General features: G+C 36.5%; 2 protein-coding genes across 6 annotated transcripts; one reads left to right on the top strand and one right to left on the bottom strand.

Annotated features, from left to right (window-relative positions):
* The first annotated feature begins 453 nt into the window (after positions 1-453).
* LOC122397525 (cationic amino acid transporter 2-like) lies at positions 454-11,317 on the top strand. Of its 3 annotated transcripts, XM_043396742.1 has the most exons (13): positions 454-591; positions 650-769; positions 923-1,101; positions 5,118-5,364; positions 6,077-6,361; positions 8,304-8,408; positions 9,085-9,463; positions 9,671-9,810; positions 10,222-10,324; positions 10,408-10,556; positions 10,625-10,791; positions 10,874-10,982; positions 11,056-11,317. In XM_043396742.1, exons 1-13 carry the CDS (start codon positions 537-539, stop codon positions 11,190-11,192), a joined length of 2,175 nt encoding a protein of 724 aa, XP_043252677.1. In that variant the 5' UTR covers positions 454-536; the 3' UTR covers positions 11,193-11,317. The 3 variants fall into 3 exon arrangements, with proteins under 3 accessions (XP_043252677.1, XP_043252679.1, XP_043252678.1); XM_043396744.1 differs by lacking the exons at positions 454-591; positions 650-769; positions 923-1,101 and adding an exon at positions 2,149-2,196; XM_043396743.1 differs by lacking the exons at positions 454-591; positions 650-769; positions 923-1,101 and adding an exon at positions 3,944-4,044.
* An 84-nt stretch (positions 11,318-11,401) lies between these two features.
* Positions 11,402-15,137, bottom strand: LOC122397523 (transcription termination factor 2). Of its 3 annotated transcripts, none has more exons than XM_043396741.1 (9): positions 14,870-15,137; positions 14,624-14,787; positions 14,340-14,486; positions 14,101-14,258; positions 12,685-14,011; positions 12,258-12,595; positions 11,987-12,154; positions 11,639-11,838; positions 11,402-11,558 (listed from the first exon to the last, which is right to left on the bottom strand). In XM_043396741.1, exons 1-9 carry the CDS (start codon positions 15,037-15,039, stop codon positions 11,411-11,413), a joined length of 2,820 nt encoding a protein of 939 aa, XP_043252676.1. In that variant the 5' UTR covers positions 15,040-15,137; the 3' UTR covers positions 11,402-11,410. The 3 variants fall into 3 exon arrangements, with proteins under 3 accessions (XP_043252676.1, XP_043252675.1, XP_043252674.1); XM_043396740.1 differs by having other exon boundaries at positions 14,101-14,246; positions 14,340-14,558; XM_043396739.1 differs by having other exon boundaries at positions 14,340-14,558.
* Between the last annotated feature and the right edge of the window lie 3,390 nt (positions 15,138-18,527).

Here is an 18,527-nt window from a genome sequence, read left to right on the forward strand (position 1 = left end):
TTCAACACAAGTTGTTAAAAAATAATATTTGCGCGTTCTTCAATTTTAAATATGGAATCAGACATCCGTCAAATTGACGGCTTCCGTAAATCTAGTGTTCATAACCAGGCCATGCAGGAACTTCTCGCATATGAATGAAACGCTTGTTAAAAACGCGTCTGCTTCCATACTTTGTATAAAACGAATTCGATATTATTAAATGCACGTTTACCGAATTGTGAAATAATCCTAACTACGAATGTTTCGATAAAATCAATGATATCGAAAGTACTGTTTTGATTCAAATAAAAAAGATCAATACGTGTCTTTGTTTTGTAAATAGTTTCTCTGTTGAATTCTAATTTGTGTATAATTAATATTTGCATCGCCATCGCAAGAACTATGTTTGAATTCTATGGACGGCAACGACATCAGTCGTGCCAACAATGCCAATGCAATTGTTTCCTACGTTCGATTTAAACGAGTGTCGCATCACTCACATCGTGCAATCGTGTTTTTGTTTTGTTTCGTTTCGATTTTTATAAGCTTACTTGAAAATGAAAGTTAAAAGATTTTGTTGGCTGCTTCTCGTCGTATGCTACTTGTCCTTCAGTATGTTGAATGAAAATCATATTATCGAACATATTTGTTTATTTGTTAATCTTTTTAGGCCACGCCCTGGAATGCTATGTATGTACCAATCAAGAGGGTAATATAGAAAAGTGTTTGAAAAGTACAAAAACCTGTGAGCAAGGACAGGATGCCTGTCTCACAGAAATTAATTGGGGAAGTAAGTATTCAATGCATTTGCCATTGTTATCTCGGACGTCACGATATTGAGGTTATGTTTACATCAACCGACAAGTGATCCAATCAATGAAACATGAAGCATAAATTTACATTTTGTTGCTCCGATATCACTTGTCATTTATATTGTTCGTAGGTACGCCATATTGGTCGCAAGGCGCGAAAAAGCAGTATTATGTTTCCAAGAGATGTTCAACAAAAAGAGAGTGTGAAAGAATAAAACAGTCTAATATGGATGATTGTACGTATATATGGTATCAAGATTGGAAATGTTCTGATTGCTGTCAAGGAGACAAATGCAATTACTTTGTTATCGTGAGTGAAAGTTTCTGTCAAAGTCAATAGTCTTGAACTGATTGTGATTATACAACATTTGTTTTGCGTTTTTCAGTCTCATGCCAGGCAAGTACGAGCAAATTGGACAACAATCATGATTGCTTCTATATTGTTATATAATCTATGGAATAGGATGGAATGATAAATAATTGCAAAAAACTAGAAACACGATTATTGATATTTTTGTTTGTAAAAAGAACAATGTTTTTATAGACTGAGCTAACAGTTGAGCGATACATATCTCGATCTTACTACCCGTAATTCAAGTACTGGATTCAATATGTGCCTCTACAATATGCATAAGTTAGCTGACTAATCATATTTAAATGCAAACAACAATGCAAAGCACTTTGCATTATAGATACCGTCCATTTTATTTGTATAGTTCAGTATTAAGAAAAAAAAAAGAAGTAAAATGCCATAGAGCATTGGAGGAGTTGAATCTAACTGCTTCGTCGCCGAAGCTCGTGTAAAATCCGTCCAGTAAACACATTTTATATATTTTACAAACGTAAACATTTATCTAGTTACGTCTATACAATATTTTATATTTGTTGACATGATCATATGTAACACGATCCATTTTTTAATAAATTTTTTATTTATCACCTATTTATTATTTTATATTTAATTATAATACAACCAATACATACTATATTGTTAAAACAAACGTTATTTAAGATAATTAGAATATCCACCAAATCGAGCGTTCGTACTTACCGTGGAATCTTTTAAAGAATATTGTATTAACCCCTTAGTTTACAATGACGTGTCAGAGACGTGATAAGTCTACCGGGCCAAACCTTGGTGTCGGTTTTGGCACGCACAGTTGGAAATTAAATCGTAAGACAAAGGGTTAAGTCCATAACGCGGAGAGGCAACTACATACATGACAGCGTATCTTTTATGATGGATTATATAGCATTTTTACCGCTTAGAGGATAATCGATATCTGCAACAGATAAGAAGAATAAAGAGTAGTTATTATTTAGGGAAACGGAATGAGTTCGCATCGTTCAGTGTGCACAGATATATACTCGCTGATGCACTTGGGACGGAGAACTGTCGCATTTAGTAAGTGAAAATAAATCATTAATTCTTTTTCTTTTTTACAATAAACAACTATGAATTCGGTCTAAATAACCACATGGCACGTGTGAAAATAAATACTAAATAATCAAAAATCGAAGATGCTCCTATGATTAAAAACTAAAGAAAGTTTAGTTAAGGTCTTTGTCGAGCACTGATTCGAAACGCATCACCCTCCATAATAGTTAGCGGTCGAATATCCGATTTTTAAATTCTTTATTTTTCATGATTAGACTTACGTTGACATTTAATTGGACCGGTAACGAATATACCGATTTTGTTATTCTAAAATAGGTATCGATTGCTGAAACCATATCCGATGACTAGGATAATGAGTATCCAAAGACAAACATACAATTGGAAAATACAAACCATCCTATTATGTAAAGCTGCGTTCCCACTGGGTCGGCACGGCTCGGCATTTGCCGATCGGCACAGCGTTCGGCAAAAGGCGGCAAAAGGCGGCACGGCCGTGCCACTGCTATGCACCGCGGCAAAGCCATTTCTTTGCCGACGCAGTGTAGACGCAATTCTCGGCTTTTGCCGATCGGCAAAAGCCGACCCAGTGGGGACACGGCTTAAGAGGGTAACCCTTATATGCCAAAAATATAAAATATAACATAAAATTAAATTGAAAAAAGGTATTAAACAAAATTAGAGAAGAAAAATTACAATTCTTTGTATTACAAAGATAATTCTCATTTGGACACATTACGTACAATATTTAAGAAGTATCGTAATTGTACCTGCTTACATTTAATGCGTACGATTCGTACTGCACACATGCGACGTAATACATGTATACTACAATTTACATACTATCAACTATATAATTGACAGTTTTGTTGGTTGCAAACGCAAGTTGACGTCATCTGGTCAATTAGAACAACATTAACGAGAGAACTTCGTTGTACACATGAACGAACGTATTTGTATTTAGTTTGTTATGTACCGTTAAAGTTACTTTCTAGTTTTCCTTTTAATAAATTGAAATTTGTTCACGCGTGTGATTAATATGTTCTAAATGTCTCGAAAGTTTTCGGTGTTACAAAATTATTCTTATAATCAACACGTTGTCGACTATACAATTGACAGATTTGTTGGTTGCAAATACAAGTTGACGTCATCTCGTCAATTAGAACGATGTCAAAAAAGAAACTTCTCCTTACGCAGAAACAAGTGTATTTATCTCATAATCGATTCTTAAAATTACTTTGCTCGCGATTGGGATCGCTTTAAATATTTTGTTGGATGCAACTACGAATGCTTATGCTTGACAATTGCGAAAGCTGACTTTGATGTTATTTGAATAATTTTTTATGTAGTTAATTACCCAGATAAAATATTTTTTTGTAATAAAAGACTCCCGAATAACGAATGCATTATTCATGACTTAATGATTTATTTAGGCGAAACATTATCTGTTTATTCGTTATATAGGTAAAAATGAAATAAAAATGTCCATTCACAATCCTCTGGAAGAAATCGAATAAGTGCTCATGATATCGAAACTTATCGCGGAAATCAACAAAACAAACGAGCTATCCGATCGCATCGGTTAAGATCAATATTATAAGCGGATGACCAATATAGACCAGACTGGACGGTTCTAATCTATAATACTAACGGGTCGAAGAAACGATTCTATCCAATTGAACGATTCAGTTTGCTCGCACTCGACGGGCGTTCTTAAAGCTTGATTTAAAGACATTTTAATTAGTGTGCCTTTAGTCGCGAGCCGAATGTTCGTCCAGTCTGTGACCGGTTGTTTGTCTCCCGCATATTTCGCGTTCAACGATCGAAATGGATCCCCATTTGACTATGCTTTCCATGGTGAGTTGATTATTTGCTGATCTAGAAATAGAAAATATATTATAACAGAGTCGAAATCCGAAATAATTCTTTTAAAGAAGGAACACATTTTCAAACCCTTTGATCACATTTTAAACGTTAAAAAAAAACTTTTAATGCGCGTATGTACGCGTGTTCATATACGTTCAATATATTGGAATCTACGACTGTCAACACAATTGCATTTAAACAGCTAAATGAATTTCAATAGAAGCTATAATTAAGTTCTATATTCCCGTTTCAAGATCTGTTTAGATCTCGATCTATGAATATCGATGATTACCTCTTTTAGTTTTTTATTTGCCTGTCGTGGTTTTTTTAAATTTTCGAACTCATTTTAAATGAATTTTAAAGGGAATTGTTATTTGCTCTTCCAGTGTAAAATCAACATGTGCGATTAGTCCGAAAATTGTGAAAAAAGACATGTTTGAAGTTATCAGTGTTATCGAATAATTACATATTCGTGAAACAGACGGTGTAAAATACAAGAATAAAATGATTCCATCTTGATCTATTAAAAAATGTATAAAACTGTTTGATAATTTTTAGAAAACGTTCAAAACTCATAAGATTTTTAATAATTTAAAACTCTAACGAACGGTTTCAAATATCTCCTTCAGTGCCGTGGACACACATCACATATAGGTATTTTGCATAACTTGCATAAATTCTCGAGATAAGACACGAGAAACGAATGGGTTGCATAAATTCCGAAAACAAAGAACAATGCAGAATACGAAGAAACCGTTAGAATTTTTTATTTTTTGATACGTAATTCTTTGACGGCCAACTTTTCTGTTCTAAGAAAATAGTCATAAACCGTGATGTATTTGCTGAATCTTTTGTCCCACTCATTTTTACGTAAACAGTGAACTTTTACTTTTCAAGAGAAGCTCTAATTAAACAGTAACAATCATTTTGCTTTGAAAAAGATGAAGTTTTTTCAAACAGATTCATTTTAATGAAGTTGATATTTTCAGTGGTTCGTCTAACGATGGAAATAAAAATCGAGGTACAGTTTTCTAGGGATTACGAGCATAATGTGATTCTTTCAGATGTACAAAATGCAGACTTGGTGGTTTCGATATCTTCGCAAATCTTTTACACGGAAAAAAGATTTGATACTTGCTGAGGACACGAAACTCACGAGGTGTCTGTCTACGTTGGATCTGACGGCTCTTGGAATCGGTTCGACCCTCGGTGTGGGTGTCTACGTTCTCGCTGGATCAATCTCGAAAACCATAGCAGGGCCGGCTGTGGTGATTTCTTTCGCTATCGCGGCGATCGCGTCAATGTTCGCAGGTACTAATCGAAGATAATTTTTTTTCTCCCAACGACGACTAAAGTAAACCTATCAGCTGATCATTCGATATAATGGTTTCCAAACTTTCTAAATGCAGCTTCCAAAAAAAAAAAAAAAATTTTTCTGCGAAATTCACAGTCGCAAGTTATTCTAATATTTATGTATACATTTACTAGCGAGCGAATACTATAATTTAGCGAGGATCTTTGAAGGTGAAGAAAAATAACGATAATTTCGTATGTTAAAGAAAGAAACGATGTTGACTAAAAAAAATATATTAATTTGCCTAGTAAATTTTGATTAACGAATAGTTCTGTAATACGACACCGACGCAACTTTATTGTAATTATTTGCTTTAATCTAATCAAAACCTGATAACTTAATGCTACGTAATTATCAGATACTGTAACAATGTCTTTCTAAGTGTTACAATTTATCGCTCGTCAACTCGAACATATTTAACACATAAGTTTTTTGAAGTGTTTCGTTACTGATAAAGAAGCTATTATGATTCTGAGTGCTCTGTTTTGGGATCTTATGGGATGTTATGCTGATATTAATCTTCTTAGCACACCCCCATGATTAATAAATCCCGTAGGTCCGGATAGTGAATCGGTTAATTTGTACGTTTGAAAACTGAACATATGCCCGTATCGCGTTAAGAGGTTGTTAGACGTTTTCGACGAACCGATAAACTGATTTCTTATCTAGGTCTCTGTTACGCGGAATTTGGTGCAAGAGTTCCACGTGCTGGGTCGGCATACGCATACAGTTATGTGACAATGGGCGAATTCACGGCGTTTCTGATCGGTTGGACTCTAATCCTGGAGTACGTAATTGGCTCAGCCAGCGTGGTACGTGGACTGAGCACTTACGTGGATGCCCTATTCAACAACAGCATGAGGAAAGCGTTCGAATCGGCAGCGCCTATCGACATCAATCATTTTTCTTCTTATCCGGACTTCTTCGCCTTCGGAGTAACGTTAATCTTCTCCGGTAAGAAATTTACCCGAGCGTCGATATCACGTATTAATGGCGGATTATGGCTAAGACAAAATAGATCAATTGCCTGAAACCCAAAATGTTAAAGAACGAAATTAGAAATCATAAATCAAATCGTAAAGGCATGGTGATCGAATAATATAAACGCAATCATCTCCAATCTTGCAACAGACGAATTGCAATGCTTTAGTCATTAAAGTGATGTAAACTATATACAAATTGAGGCATCCAAAACAGGTTGTTAAGAACGTTACACTGAGGAACGTTACATAGGAAGGGTCAATGAGATCCATTAAACTGCAAAAAGGGGATCATGGAAAAAAAATACTGTCTCGTATTGTACATCGGTCAAAAGGCTTTCTATTGAATTACGATTATGAAACCGTGTACGATCACGTCCACATCGATATCTGTTTGCTTTCTTTATCGAGCACTTGCGCACAGTCGAACCAACACCGATGAAAGAAAGATCGAAAACAATTGGATATCGAGTAAAAGTTTTATCATATTTTGCCGGCGGCATGTCAAACACATTTTAGCTCGAAGACCAATGTGTTCTTTGCTGTTGTCACCACGAAGTGTACAATTTTTTTACTACGAAGCATATTTCTCGATATAATAAATAAATAACGACAAATTATATTAGCAAATACTAATTCCAAACTAGCAAAATGATGACTTAAACCCCCTCTAATTTTACGTAGACTACAATCTATTTCAATTTCATCAAAATCCTTGACCACGAAGTACAACTAGTTTTCCACATTTATAATAAAATGACTATACAGGGAGTTCGGCCACCTCTGGGAAAAATTTTAATGGGAGATTCTAGAGGCCAAAATAAGACGAAAATCAAGAATACCAATTTATTGATGGAGGCTTCATTAAAAAGTTATTAACGTTTAAAGTTCCATCCGTGCTGAATTTTTTTCTCCAAAATGCCCAGGATTTCGGGGATATGTCTATTCACCAAAAATGATTGTAATTGACCCCCGCAACCAAAAATAATTTTTCCAAAAAGATTTGAAAATTTTTTTTTCTGTCGAAAAATTTCATACTTTCTCGAATTTTTTTCTCGAAAGTATGTCTAACGACAAAAAATGATTGTAATTGACTCCCGTAAACGAAAATAATTTTTCCAGAACGATGTGAAATTTTTTTTTTCGCAGAAAAATTTAGGCATCCTGTCGATTTTTCTTAAAAATTTGTTTTTCATTTTTAATAAATTTGTTTGACGCTCTACAGAAAAGTTGGCTAATACTTTTTGTAGGTATCCACGGGCTCTGCTTCAGAAAAAAATTTCATTGAAATATATTCACTATTGTAGGAGTTATGGCTGTTTGAAAATTGGACCATTTTTATGAGGTTTTTCACACTTTACGGGGTCAAAGAACAACTTTTTCAATATTGTTAGAATTTCTACATATTCTCCACTAAAATACGCATTATTTGCCTTTTGAAACAGTAAAGTTCTTCAATCTGTTCAGAAGTTATAACGTTTTAAAGATACGCACGAAATTTTGGAGTGACATTTCTGGCCTAAAATTATATTTTCGGTAAGGAATTTTTTTCTCGGAAATGGTTAGGAATTCGATGGTATGTCTATTCACCAAAAATGATTGTAATTGAGCCCCGCAACCAAAAATAATTTTTCCAGAATGATTTGAAAATTTTTAATTTAATTTTTTAATAACTTTTTAACGAAGCCTTAGTCAAGAAATTGATATTCTTGATTTTCGTCTTATTTTGGAATTTAGAATCTCCCATTAAAATTTTTCCCAGGGGTGGCTGAACACCCTGTATACATTAATGTATATTTTTTCTAATTGACGCTATAATGGAAGATACAAGCAAAAATATTTTTATTTGTTCATCAACCAATCAAACATCATTAATAATATTAAATTGTATCCAAATTTTAATCTATTTACCTTAGCTGCGTTGGCGTTCGGTGCAAAGGAATCCTCGTGGGCAAATAATTTCTTCACCCTTGTGAATCTCTCGGTGGTGCTGTTCGTAATAATCGCCGGATCGTTGAAAGGTAAGTTTCGCCTCGCCGACCAATACAAATATTGTAAATACAGTACTGCCTCGCTTCATGCACCAACCTGCATTAGGGATACAGTAAAATCTCCATTATTGCATGAGAATCTCGTCCATTGTACTAGTGAGATTAGTAACCAAGGTTCTACTTTACTTACAACAAAATTACCGCCACCACTATTTATGTTTTTTCAGTTCAAATAACCGTCAACTCGAGTGGCAGGAACGGATCCAGAAGGTTTGCTTGAAGGGAGGAGCGAAATATGTAAAAGTATATTTTTCATGAAAAAATGTTGTTACTGTTACTTTCAACGTATCTTTTTGAATAGATACATGATCAAAAAACTCTTGATACAAGGACATTGAGGGTACATTGCCTTCTCAGATTTTATGATACTATCAATTTTCGTGTTCAACGATTGTTCTCCAGTTTTTAGTATATTATAACAGCTTTCGACCACTAGTTTCGAATGGCCAATCCCTATAATAACCCATTCGAACGGTCCGTTTAAGTTCGACCAGTTCCAAGAACAAAGTCTGGTCCGAACTCTTCCGTATCAAATCATACGGGCCCAATTTACTTGCAAGAAGGGAGGCGGCATTGTATTACACGCGAGGACTGAAACATGGATTTTCGACTAATCGACTTTTTGTGTAACACGTTATGTTCGAAGCTGACGTAATGAATTGGAAAACGAAGCCCACGTGCAACGAAAAGGAGTGCGATTACGGAACTGGAGGATTCGCGCCTTACGGCATCGCTGGCATCATAACCGGTGCTGCGAAATGCTTCTACGGATTCATCGGTTTCGATTGCGTAGCGACCACCGGCGAGGAAGCCAAGGACCCACAGAAGTCCATTCCCATAGCAATCGTTGCCTCGTTGATGGTCATTTTCGTTGCGTATTTCGGCGTCTCTACCGTGCTGACCATGGTTCTCCCTTATTACGAACAGAACCCGGACGCCCCGTTTCCGTACCTGTTCGACAGAATCGGCTGGAGCTGGGCAAAATGGCTGGTCACGATCGGTGCTATATGCGGCCTGTGCGCGAGGTAATATAGACGGGCCGCGATATCAACGACACGTGTAATCATAGTGGACCGCTAGAGAGAATGACTCTGGATGGAATTCAGAGTTATGCCTGGTGTCGTCCACTTCAAAGATTTTACTCTTCGAAGTCGAAATCCAGAATATGAGCTCTTTCATGGCATATTTATTCATTCTCACACCCTTACAAAAAATATAATTCGCTTTCGTAGCTTGCTTGGCGCGATGTTCCCGTTACCACGAATACTTTACGCGATGGCTTCCGATGGACTGATATTCGAATGGATGGGAAAAATCAACTCGCGATTTCAGACACCTGTGATGGGTACCTTCTCAACGGGGATTCTTACAGGTTTGTATCCTTTCCTTGCCGTCCTATAAAATCATGCCAACGTTGGTCAGTTTTGAAACTTTTGTACTTCATCGATGTACAACTTCAATTAACAATATAGTCAGCACAATTACCTGTCACATGTCCCCGTCTATCGGGTAGCTTCCCAATGCTCCTGGACCAGACCTCGAGCGGCTGCAAGTCGAAAAACTCGGAGACTGATTATCGAACTTCTTACAAAGATAAGACTTAACACGTTCATGGCAGTTGCATGGGGCGCCCTGTATACTCATCAAATCTTTTTTTCGAAATCATCCCTAAACTTTTTTACGAGACGAAACATTTTCTGATAACTGGTGTACGATTTTTGCTACGACTTATCGTAAGTCCCACTGCTAAAACTATGCTATCAATGTTCACGTATAATTACAGGCGTATTGGCCGCAGTGTTCGAATTGACTCAGCTCGTGAGCATGATGAGCATCGGAACATTTCTCGCTTATTCGATCGTTGCAGCCTGCGTTCTCATACTCCGGTAAAGACGGCTAAAAATTCCTGCAAAGTATAAAAACATATTGCATAGAAAAAATCTATAAAAACATCTTTTAATTGTTGCAGATACGAGGAGAGCGAAGCTTACAAGAAGAAAGGTGACCATGACCCAAGGACCTTAACGTTTATATTGAAGCAACTAATTAATGCTAACAAATTAAATCACTCCACGAAATTAACATCGCAAATCGTGTCTTACCTTGTCGCGTGCTACCGTGAGTGCTATAATTCTTTGGTTCAACCGTTTCATCGTAATTCGTATTCTAATTGATATTTATTTTAGTGATTCTATGCGTTTGTATTGGCATCATAATTTCACAATACGCCGATGATATTATAACGGGCAAAGTTCTAGTTGTCGTTCCGCTGGTTGTTTTAATAATGGCTTTATTAATTATTCTCACATTCATTTATCTGCAACCGACTTCCGGAAAGAAACTCTCGTTTTCGGTACGTATCAATCGATTAAAATTAATTCGTTCACCGTGAAAGCATAAAAGAACAAGAAAAAATAACACGTACGGATTTTTAGGTTCCATTTGTACCGTTTTTACCTGCGCTCAGTATCCTCGTTAACATTTACCTCATGATGATGTTAGACAAAATGACATGGGTACAATTTTCAATATGGATGGTGATCGGTAAGTGGATGACCGTTTGGACCAAAGGTTACAAAAAAAGTCACAATATAAATGAATTTCTTCCTTTCCCCAGGTTTCGGTATATATTTTTCTTATGGAATGTGGCACAGCAAAATGGGACAAGTTAAATCTTCGAAACCAATTGAAAGTAACGTTAACGAAGAAACATGGACGAATGACGACGCTTCTCACATAGATCGATTTACATAAAATAATTTATCCTGTGACTCAAATTCGTAATAAAAATTTTATATAACACAAATCTTTTAGTTTACCAATGTGATTTAATTAACTGGGGGACGGTTTAATACTTCGAACGATATCCTAAACCTAAATAGAACTATACATATAAAAATAAAATGATATATAAATATATAAACACTTATATAAAAAAAACTTATCCATCAAAACGTAAATGACTCTGTTATTTAGAGAGCAAATAGAGATTTCATATCATCGAACGAAAGTTTCGAAGCGACCGAGCTCTTGTCGCCGCTCAGAACATTTTGCGCTATGCTTATTTTTTTCTCTTGTAACAGTTTGATACGCTCTTCTATCGTGTCCTTACAAATAAACCTAAAAAATGTTTTTCACAAATAACGCGACATTCTCATGAACAACGAATATCATGAAAAAAAAAAAAACATCCAACTAACTTGTATATAAAAACATCTTTGTTTTGCCCGAAACGATATATCCTATCTTGTGCCTGCACTTCCAATTGCGGATTCCAATGAATGTCCATTAACAATAAGTGATTTGCACCTACCAAGTTTAATCCAACACCCCCGGCAGTAAGCGAAAGTAATAATATTTTTGGGTCTCTGTCCGGAAAGTTAAACGAATCCATTACACCCTACAAGTATGTATAGAAAATAAATTACACGGTATCTAGTAGGTTGTACCAAACACCATTTTTCTGAACGAAGAAACATAAGTTGAACAATCGAAATGTGTTTTACTAAGGAATTGGCAATAACGAAAACTTTACTTAAAGGAAATACCTGTCGATCCTTGATGGCCACGCTGCCCGTGAACATACAAAACGTAGCACCTTTCATCGAAGACAAATACTTCGCCATAATGTTCAGCGTCGATGTCCATTGCGAAACGATTATTAATTTATCGTTATTCTTCAAAATTTCTTCGACCTTGCAAACTACTGCTTTCATCTGTGCACAAAACACCGGTTAAATTGAAGTTTAGTCGAGCTAGTCATATACTTAAGTTTTATTTATTATATGTTCTTAAAGTAAATAGACATTGATGACTCACCTTGGAACTTACACGATCAACTTTAAAGACTGGATTCTTGGACGTAAGTAAATCGGTAGTAGCTACTCTGCGGTCAACACCGATTTCCTTATCATCTACATCGTTAGACTCTTGCAATGATATATTGTTTATTTCTGACAATATGTTCGGATCCATATTTGCCGTATCCATTATTCCACTCGCCATCATGTCTTCTTGATCCAGCATCGAGTGGATAAGAGAAGGATGGACGCAAACTTGACGCAATCTCAATAAGAGACCCAAAATTTCGTACGCTTTAACGTCAGCGTGCAACGACAATAATTTATTCTGCGCCTTTGTGAATCGAGTATTCTTGTCTGAAAAAAGTAATAACGAAAGATTAATACTATGTAGACATAGTAAAATTCATCCGTGCGCGACTGTACGTTTCTATGGATACACATACTTGGATTCGAGAGGAAAGTTGGTTGATCGTATATGCCGGTAGCTAAATCCCTCATATGATCTTTTTCCGCTCTCTGTGACAAGAATTGAGCGAACAACGTTCGAGAATAAATTAACACTTTTTCGTACACCAACTGCTCCTGCGAATCGAGCGTGACAGACACTTCTTCTACAGTTTTATCGGGCAAACTTTCCAGTTCGCCCTTATCTTGAAGTTCCTGTTTTGTCCTACGTAACATCAGTGTGTTCATTACGGTTGTCAATCTTTGACGACCAGCTGCGTTTTTGTTGTCCACCCAACGCTTCCATACCCGTAGATCATCAAAAGGTGTACATTTAAGGAACTTCAAAATCGAGTACAAATCTAATTCCTTATTTTGAATAGGTGTACCGGTAAGAGCCCACCGTTTATTCGCTACGAGACCGCATATGGCCTCGGATGCCTGGCTTTTGTGATTTCGAATCACATGCGCCTCGTCGAGTATCACGCGTTCCCAGTGAATTTTGTACGACGTGGACATGGATTTAAATTCACGATTTAATATGTTGTACGTTGTGATGACCACGTCGTTTCTTGCTAATTTCTTTGGCACATGTTCTCGATTAGTACCATGGTAAACTTCGATGGAAAGCAGACTTCGCCTACATCTGTTGCGTATTTCATTTTCCCACTGCGATAACAGAGACGCTGGACAAACCACGAGCGTTCCACCCTTATGTCGCAACGTTGTTTTCTGATCCAGCCATTCATCGTCGCTACTTTCTGCGACAACTTTCGCTTTCTTCGCAGCTATGATTAAAGATATCATCGTTAAAGTTTTACCCAAACCCATATCATCAGCGAGAATCCCGCCGGGAGGTCTCTGTTGTTCTCTCCACATCAGCCATGCCAACGCGTGTTGTTGATGCGGCATTAACTTTACTTTCAAGCCCTGTGGATCACTTGCTCTCTCCTCTTCGGATGGTCTAGCTAGGAGGGAACCGTGTAAATCCTGCAGTCTATCAACTGTTAAAGCTAATTCTTTGTTCAACGTAGCTTGAGCTTTCGTGCCAAGTTCTTTCTGCTCCAATGATGGCGGTATATAATGTACATCGCAATCAGAATCTAACTGGATAGAATATAGTTCGTCCTTAGTATCGAGTTCTTTTTTGGTAAATAACGTATCCTGTTTGTAGGAATACAATTCTGTCTTAATGGATTGTGCTAAAGATGTATTTTCCAATTTCGCTGCAATCTTTTCTATTTCTTCTTGTTGCAATGCGATTCTCTCGCGCAACTTTTCACCTTTGTCTGGTAATAAATCGATATTACCAGCCTTGAGTAACAGCTGAAAACAAACAAAAGCATATTCAAATAACTGTTCTAACAAAGAGCACCCTTTAGTTTTTGTTCTTGTGCATTAGGTAGCAAATTTACCTGTGTTTTACTCAGCTCGTTCTTTAAGTGATCCATTTTACAAAGGAGTACTTCTTTTTCTACAAGCTGCGAATCTGTATTATCAACATCAATTTCTTTTTCCTCAGTAATCATTACAATTTCAGGTTCTGAACTATCTTCGCCATCTATGATACAATCTGCAGGTTAACTTAACGTTAGTCTGGTAAATTGATTACAGGAAGCTCCATTTTGGAAAAAAAAAATATTGAAATACAAACTAGTTGAATACATATCCTGTTGATCTTTTCTTTCTTCTTTAAATCTTTCGTTTTTCCTTGACTGTATGCTTGTAGATGCAGCACCATGTTCTTCTAATATGCTGCTGTCAGAAGACTTGTCATCCAACACAATTTTGTTCATACTTTCTATAGTAGAATCATGAAATCTGTTTTTCTTCTTTGTTTTCTTACTACGCACAACAACATCGTCGCTGTCATCTGCCAAATAATATACCATAATATTCATTCAAAATATTTATTACATTTAAAAAAAAATACAATACCGCTTGTATTGCTGTAGTCCATATAGTTTCCATCCTTATTGTTGGATGATTCAAGATTATAGACCTCATTGTTGCTGTCCTCGTCATCATCAGAATAATGAGGAATATACTTTTTAACTCTACGTTCGATCTCGTTTATTGATGGTTTCTTATTCAATTGCCACCTAAACATTAAAAAATAGTTACAAAGGAAACTAAACTAAAACTGAAAGCGCGTAAACAGTACTTAGGATCAGATTTCCTTACTTTTCTGGTGTTGTACTTCTAGAAGCGGCAGTGCTACTCTCGCTGCTCTCAGCCACGTAGATTTTTTCTATCCCAACATTTGCGTCGATTTCCTCGTCACTATCAGAAATGACAAAGGACTTCTTACTCGCAAGAGGCGAATCACGCCATCGGCTGAAACTTTTATCCATCCAAAATCCTGTAAATTTTATTAATTTCTTTTGATTTCACGTAATCACATTCGCATACATAGAATATGGAAAAATATTGGGTTTCTATAATATGTACGTTTCGCTTATCCTACTTGTGAAGAATATCCTAACTGAACTTTTCAAATTCAAACAAACGGCCAATGGCACGAACATGCAGTGTGGCCAGATCTGGCATAATTGAGTGCATCGAAATCGACAACAGTGACGACGAACTTCCTTAGCGTCTAATGGTTTGGTGGGGATAGCAGGCATATACTACCGCACGAGCCACGTGTACGTGAGCTCGGCGCTTGCGCACAACTTCGGGAAATCGATAAAGAACGTTAGTGTGAGCCTTTCCTTCTTGCTCTTGTAAAAGACAAAACAACTGAAATACGACCTCGCGATAAGTGGCATACGATTCCAAGCTTCGGCTGTCCCAGCATTTTTACTTTCCGACCTATGTAAGGTATAAGGAAATTTATAAAGTATCATAATGGAAAAAATATTTCGAAATTTTTTTTTAGCGGAAATACACGTTTTAGGACCCCCTCATCATATTGTGACTACTACAAAAAAACATATTTTTTTTTTGTTCCTATGCTATTGACATGATTGCATCTAAACGGCTGAACGAATTTCAATGAAACTTAACATTTAAGTTTTATGTTCTCGTTTCAAGGTCTCATTAGATTTTGAGCGTGATCAGCTCCCATATAATGATGATTATACGTTTTTAGTTTTATAATTATTTCGATACATATACATCATTTGTAACAAATTTTTAAAGCGATTTATATAAATCTTAAGAAGGATTAAGATCAAATATGTATATGGCATGTGATAATGTTACAAAGAAATAACAATTTTTTACATTTCCCTCCTGATGGAAGTGACCACCACCTTCCCGTGGTTTCCATTGAACGGTAGCGTGCACGTTATTGTTTTACTTATCGTTACAATTATTTTGTTATGTAAAGTTAAGTCAAATATATAACATTTGATTGTGTGTAACAATTTGATACGGTTATTAAAAAACATAGTGGGAAAAGTCAGTAGTAATCTATTTCTGTAGCGTGCACGGTACTGGCTAAGAGTGGTTTTTCATTTTAATTAACCCTTAATTAACCCTTTACGAGTAAGACTGCTTTGAACAACATTATTCTAAAATATTTGTGGAATACGTTTTTTATGTGGTTTAGGTAGGTATGCAAGGCATAAGATTTCGTTTAATTTTTCCTGTCTAGGAAAGATAGGAGAAAAGTATATTTGATCTTAATCCTTCTTAAGATTTATATAAATCGCTTTAAAAATTTGTTACAAATGATGTATATGTATCGAAATAATTATAAAACTACAGACGTATAATCATCATTATATGGGAACTGATCACGCTTAAAATATAATGAGACCTTAAAACGAGAACATAAAACTTAAATGTTAAGTTTCATTGAAATTCATTCAGCCGTTTAGACGCAATCATGTCAATAGCATAGGAACAAAAAAAAAATATGTTTTTTTGTAGTAGTCACAATATGATGAGGGGGTCCTAAAACGTGTATTTCCGCTAAAAAAAAATTTCGAAATATTTTTTTCGTTATTGAAATTCACTTAGTCGTTTAATGCATTCATGTTAATAGCATAGGAACAAAAAAAAATATCGTTTTTTTTCAATAGTCACAATATGATCAGGGGGTCCTAAAACGTGTATTTCCGCTAAAAAAAAATTTCAAAATTTTTTTTCATTATGATACTTTATCCTTATACCTTACATATAGGTCGGAAAGTAAAAATGCTGGGGCAGTCGAGACTTGGAATCGTATGCCGATTATCGCGAGGTCGTATTTCAGCTGTTTCTCTTTTACAAGAGCAAGAAGGAAAGGCTCACACTAGCGTTCTTTATCGATTTGCCGAAGTTGTGCGAAGTGCCGAGCTCACGTACACGTGGCTCGTGCGGTAGTGTATGCCTGCTATCCCCACCATTCCGTTAGACGCTAAGGAAGTTCGTCGTCACTGTTGTCGATTTCGATGCACTCAATTATGCCAGATCTGGCCACACTGCCGGAACATGAACGATATAATTGATTTGATAGTGTTACGTTATCACGTGAACGTAGGTTTAATGCACATAGCGCCACAACGGGAATTAATTGTAACCCGATTATTCACCGTCGAGTGCAGAGTCATGTAACTGCGTTTTAGTTAAGAACGAATTTCAAACGGACCAGCGTATTGTAATAAACAATACGATTGTATATTTTTCAACGTGGGCGATCAAGCTGGGGAAGGTAGAGAGAAAGGAAGGCACTTCTTTTCAGATACTTAGTTTATTTTCTAAAGGCCTCGTCGATTTCGAGGTTCCATCGTTCCTTTAGTTTATTGTTTAGTTATTACGGACCGTGACCGATTAGCTATTTCCGATAAGAGTTTCAATGGTCTTGACACGCAGCAGGGCCTCGCGACACTTCGCTTCGAGTTTCGTTTACTCTCATAAGGGTCATAAATTTTCTTAAGGGTTGCTTAGGCCGCTAGCCTCATTTTCTCTCTCGACTCCCACGCTCTCTCTCACGCGCGCCGCTCCAACATGGCCGCGAAACCTCCACCTCCACTCGGCTCGGGGGTGGATCATCGATCGAAGACGATCCGGATGGAGGGAGCAAGGCACGAACCCCGATTGGACCAGGACAATCCAGAGGGAGGATCAAGGAATATTCCGGAGAAGGGATGGACACCGAGGACGACGAGAAGATTTCCGCGGAGGAGCAGATCGATTTTGAGAGTCAACAGAATTGTATCTAAAATCAAGCTTAAGACGAATAAACTTTTACCAATCTTTTTCGAGCAATCAATAGTAGTTTGATTTTTGCGCGCCTCGCCGAGCAGAGCGGTCAGCGCTCCACGGGCACCAACCCACTGTCCTTTCTCCCTAAACCGCTATCTCGGGACGTAACAATAGCTTGGTAGCTTGGTTTAAATAACTTGAGGCGCGTTTTCACGTGGCAATAAAATGTCGTCAATGGTTTTCCGAATATTTTTATTACTAATTGAAAAATGAAGATAACCGTACATGTAGATAATCTTTTAAAATATTTATATATCTATTTTTGTCCGACCTCCCGTCAACGGTATATGATTTGGATTCTCGAGCCGAGATTCTCGACTGCCCAGGCATTTTTACTTTCCGACCTATGTAGGCGCACATAAGCAAAGTATCCATAATGAAAAAAAAATTTTGTAAAATTTATTTTACGGAAATACACGTTTTAAGACCTCCTGATCATATTTTAATTATTGAAAAAAAAGAAATGCATTGTGCAATAATGGACTGATTATAGTCAAAGTCTAACCGGACTTTGAAATGAGAACATCAAACTTAAATGTAAAGTTTCATTTAAATTCATTTAGCTATTTATACTCAATCGTAATAATAATATACATGTGTGCTCATACATGGGAATAAAAAAAAATTTCTTTTTTTTCAATAATTA

The sequence above is a fragment of the Colletes gigas genome, unplaced genomic scaffold, assembly GCF_013123115.1.
Source record: "Colletes gigas isolate AHSC1104 unplaced genomic scaffold, ASM1312311v1 Colletes_gigas_Sc00009, whole genome shotgun sequence".
Lineage (NCBI taxonomy): Eukaryota > Metazoa > Arthropoda > Insecta > Hymenoptera > Colletidae > Colletes > Colletes gigas.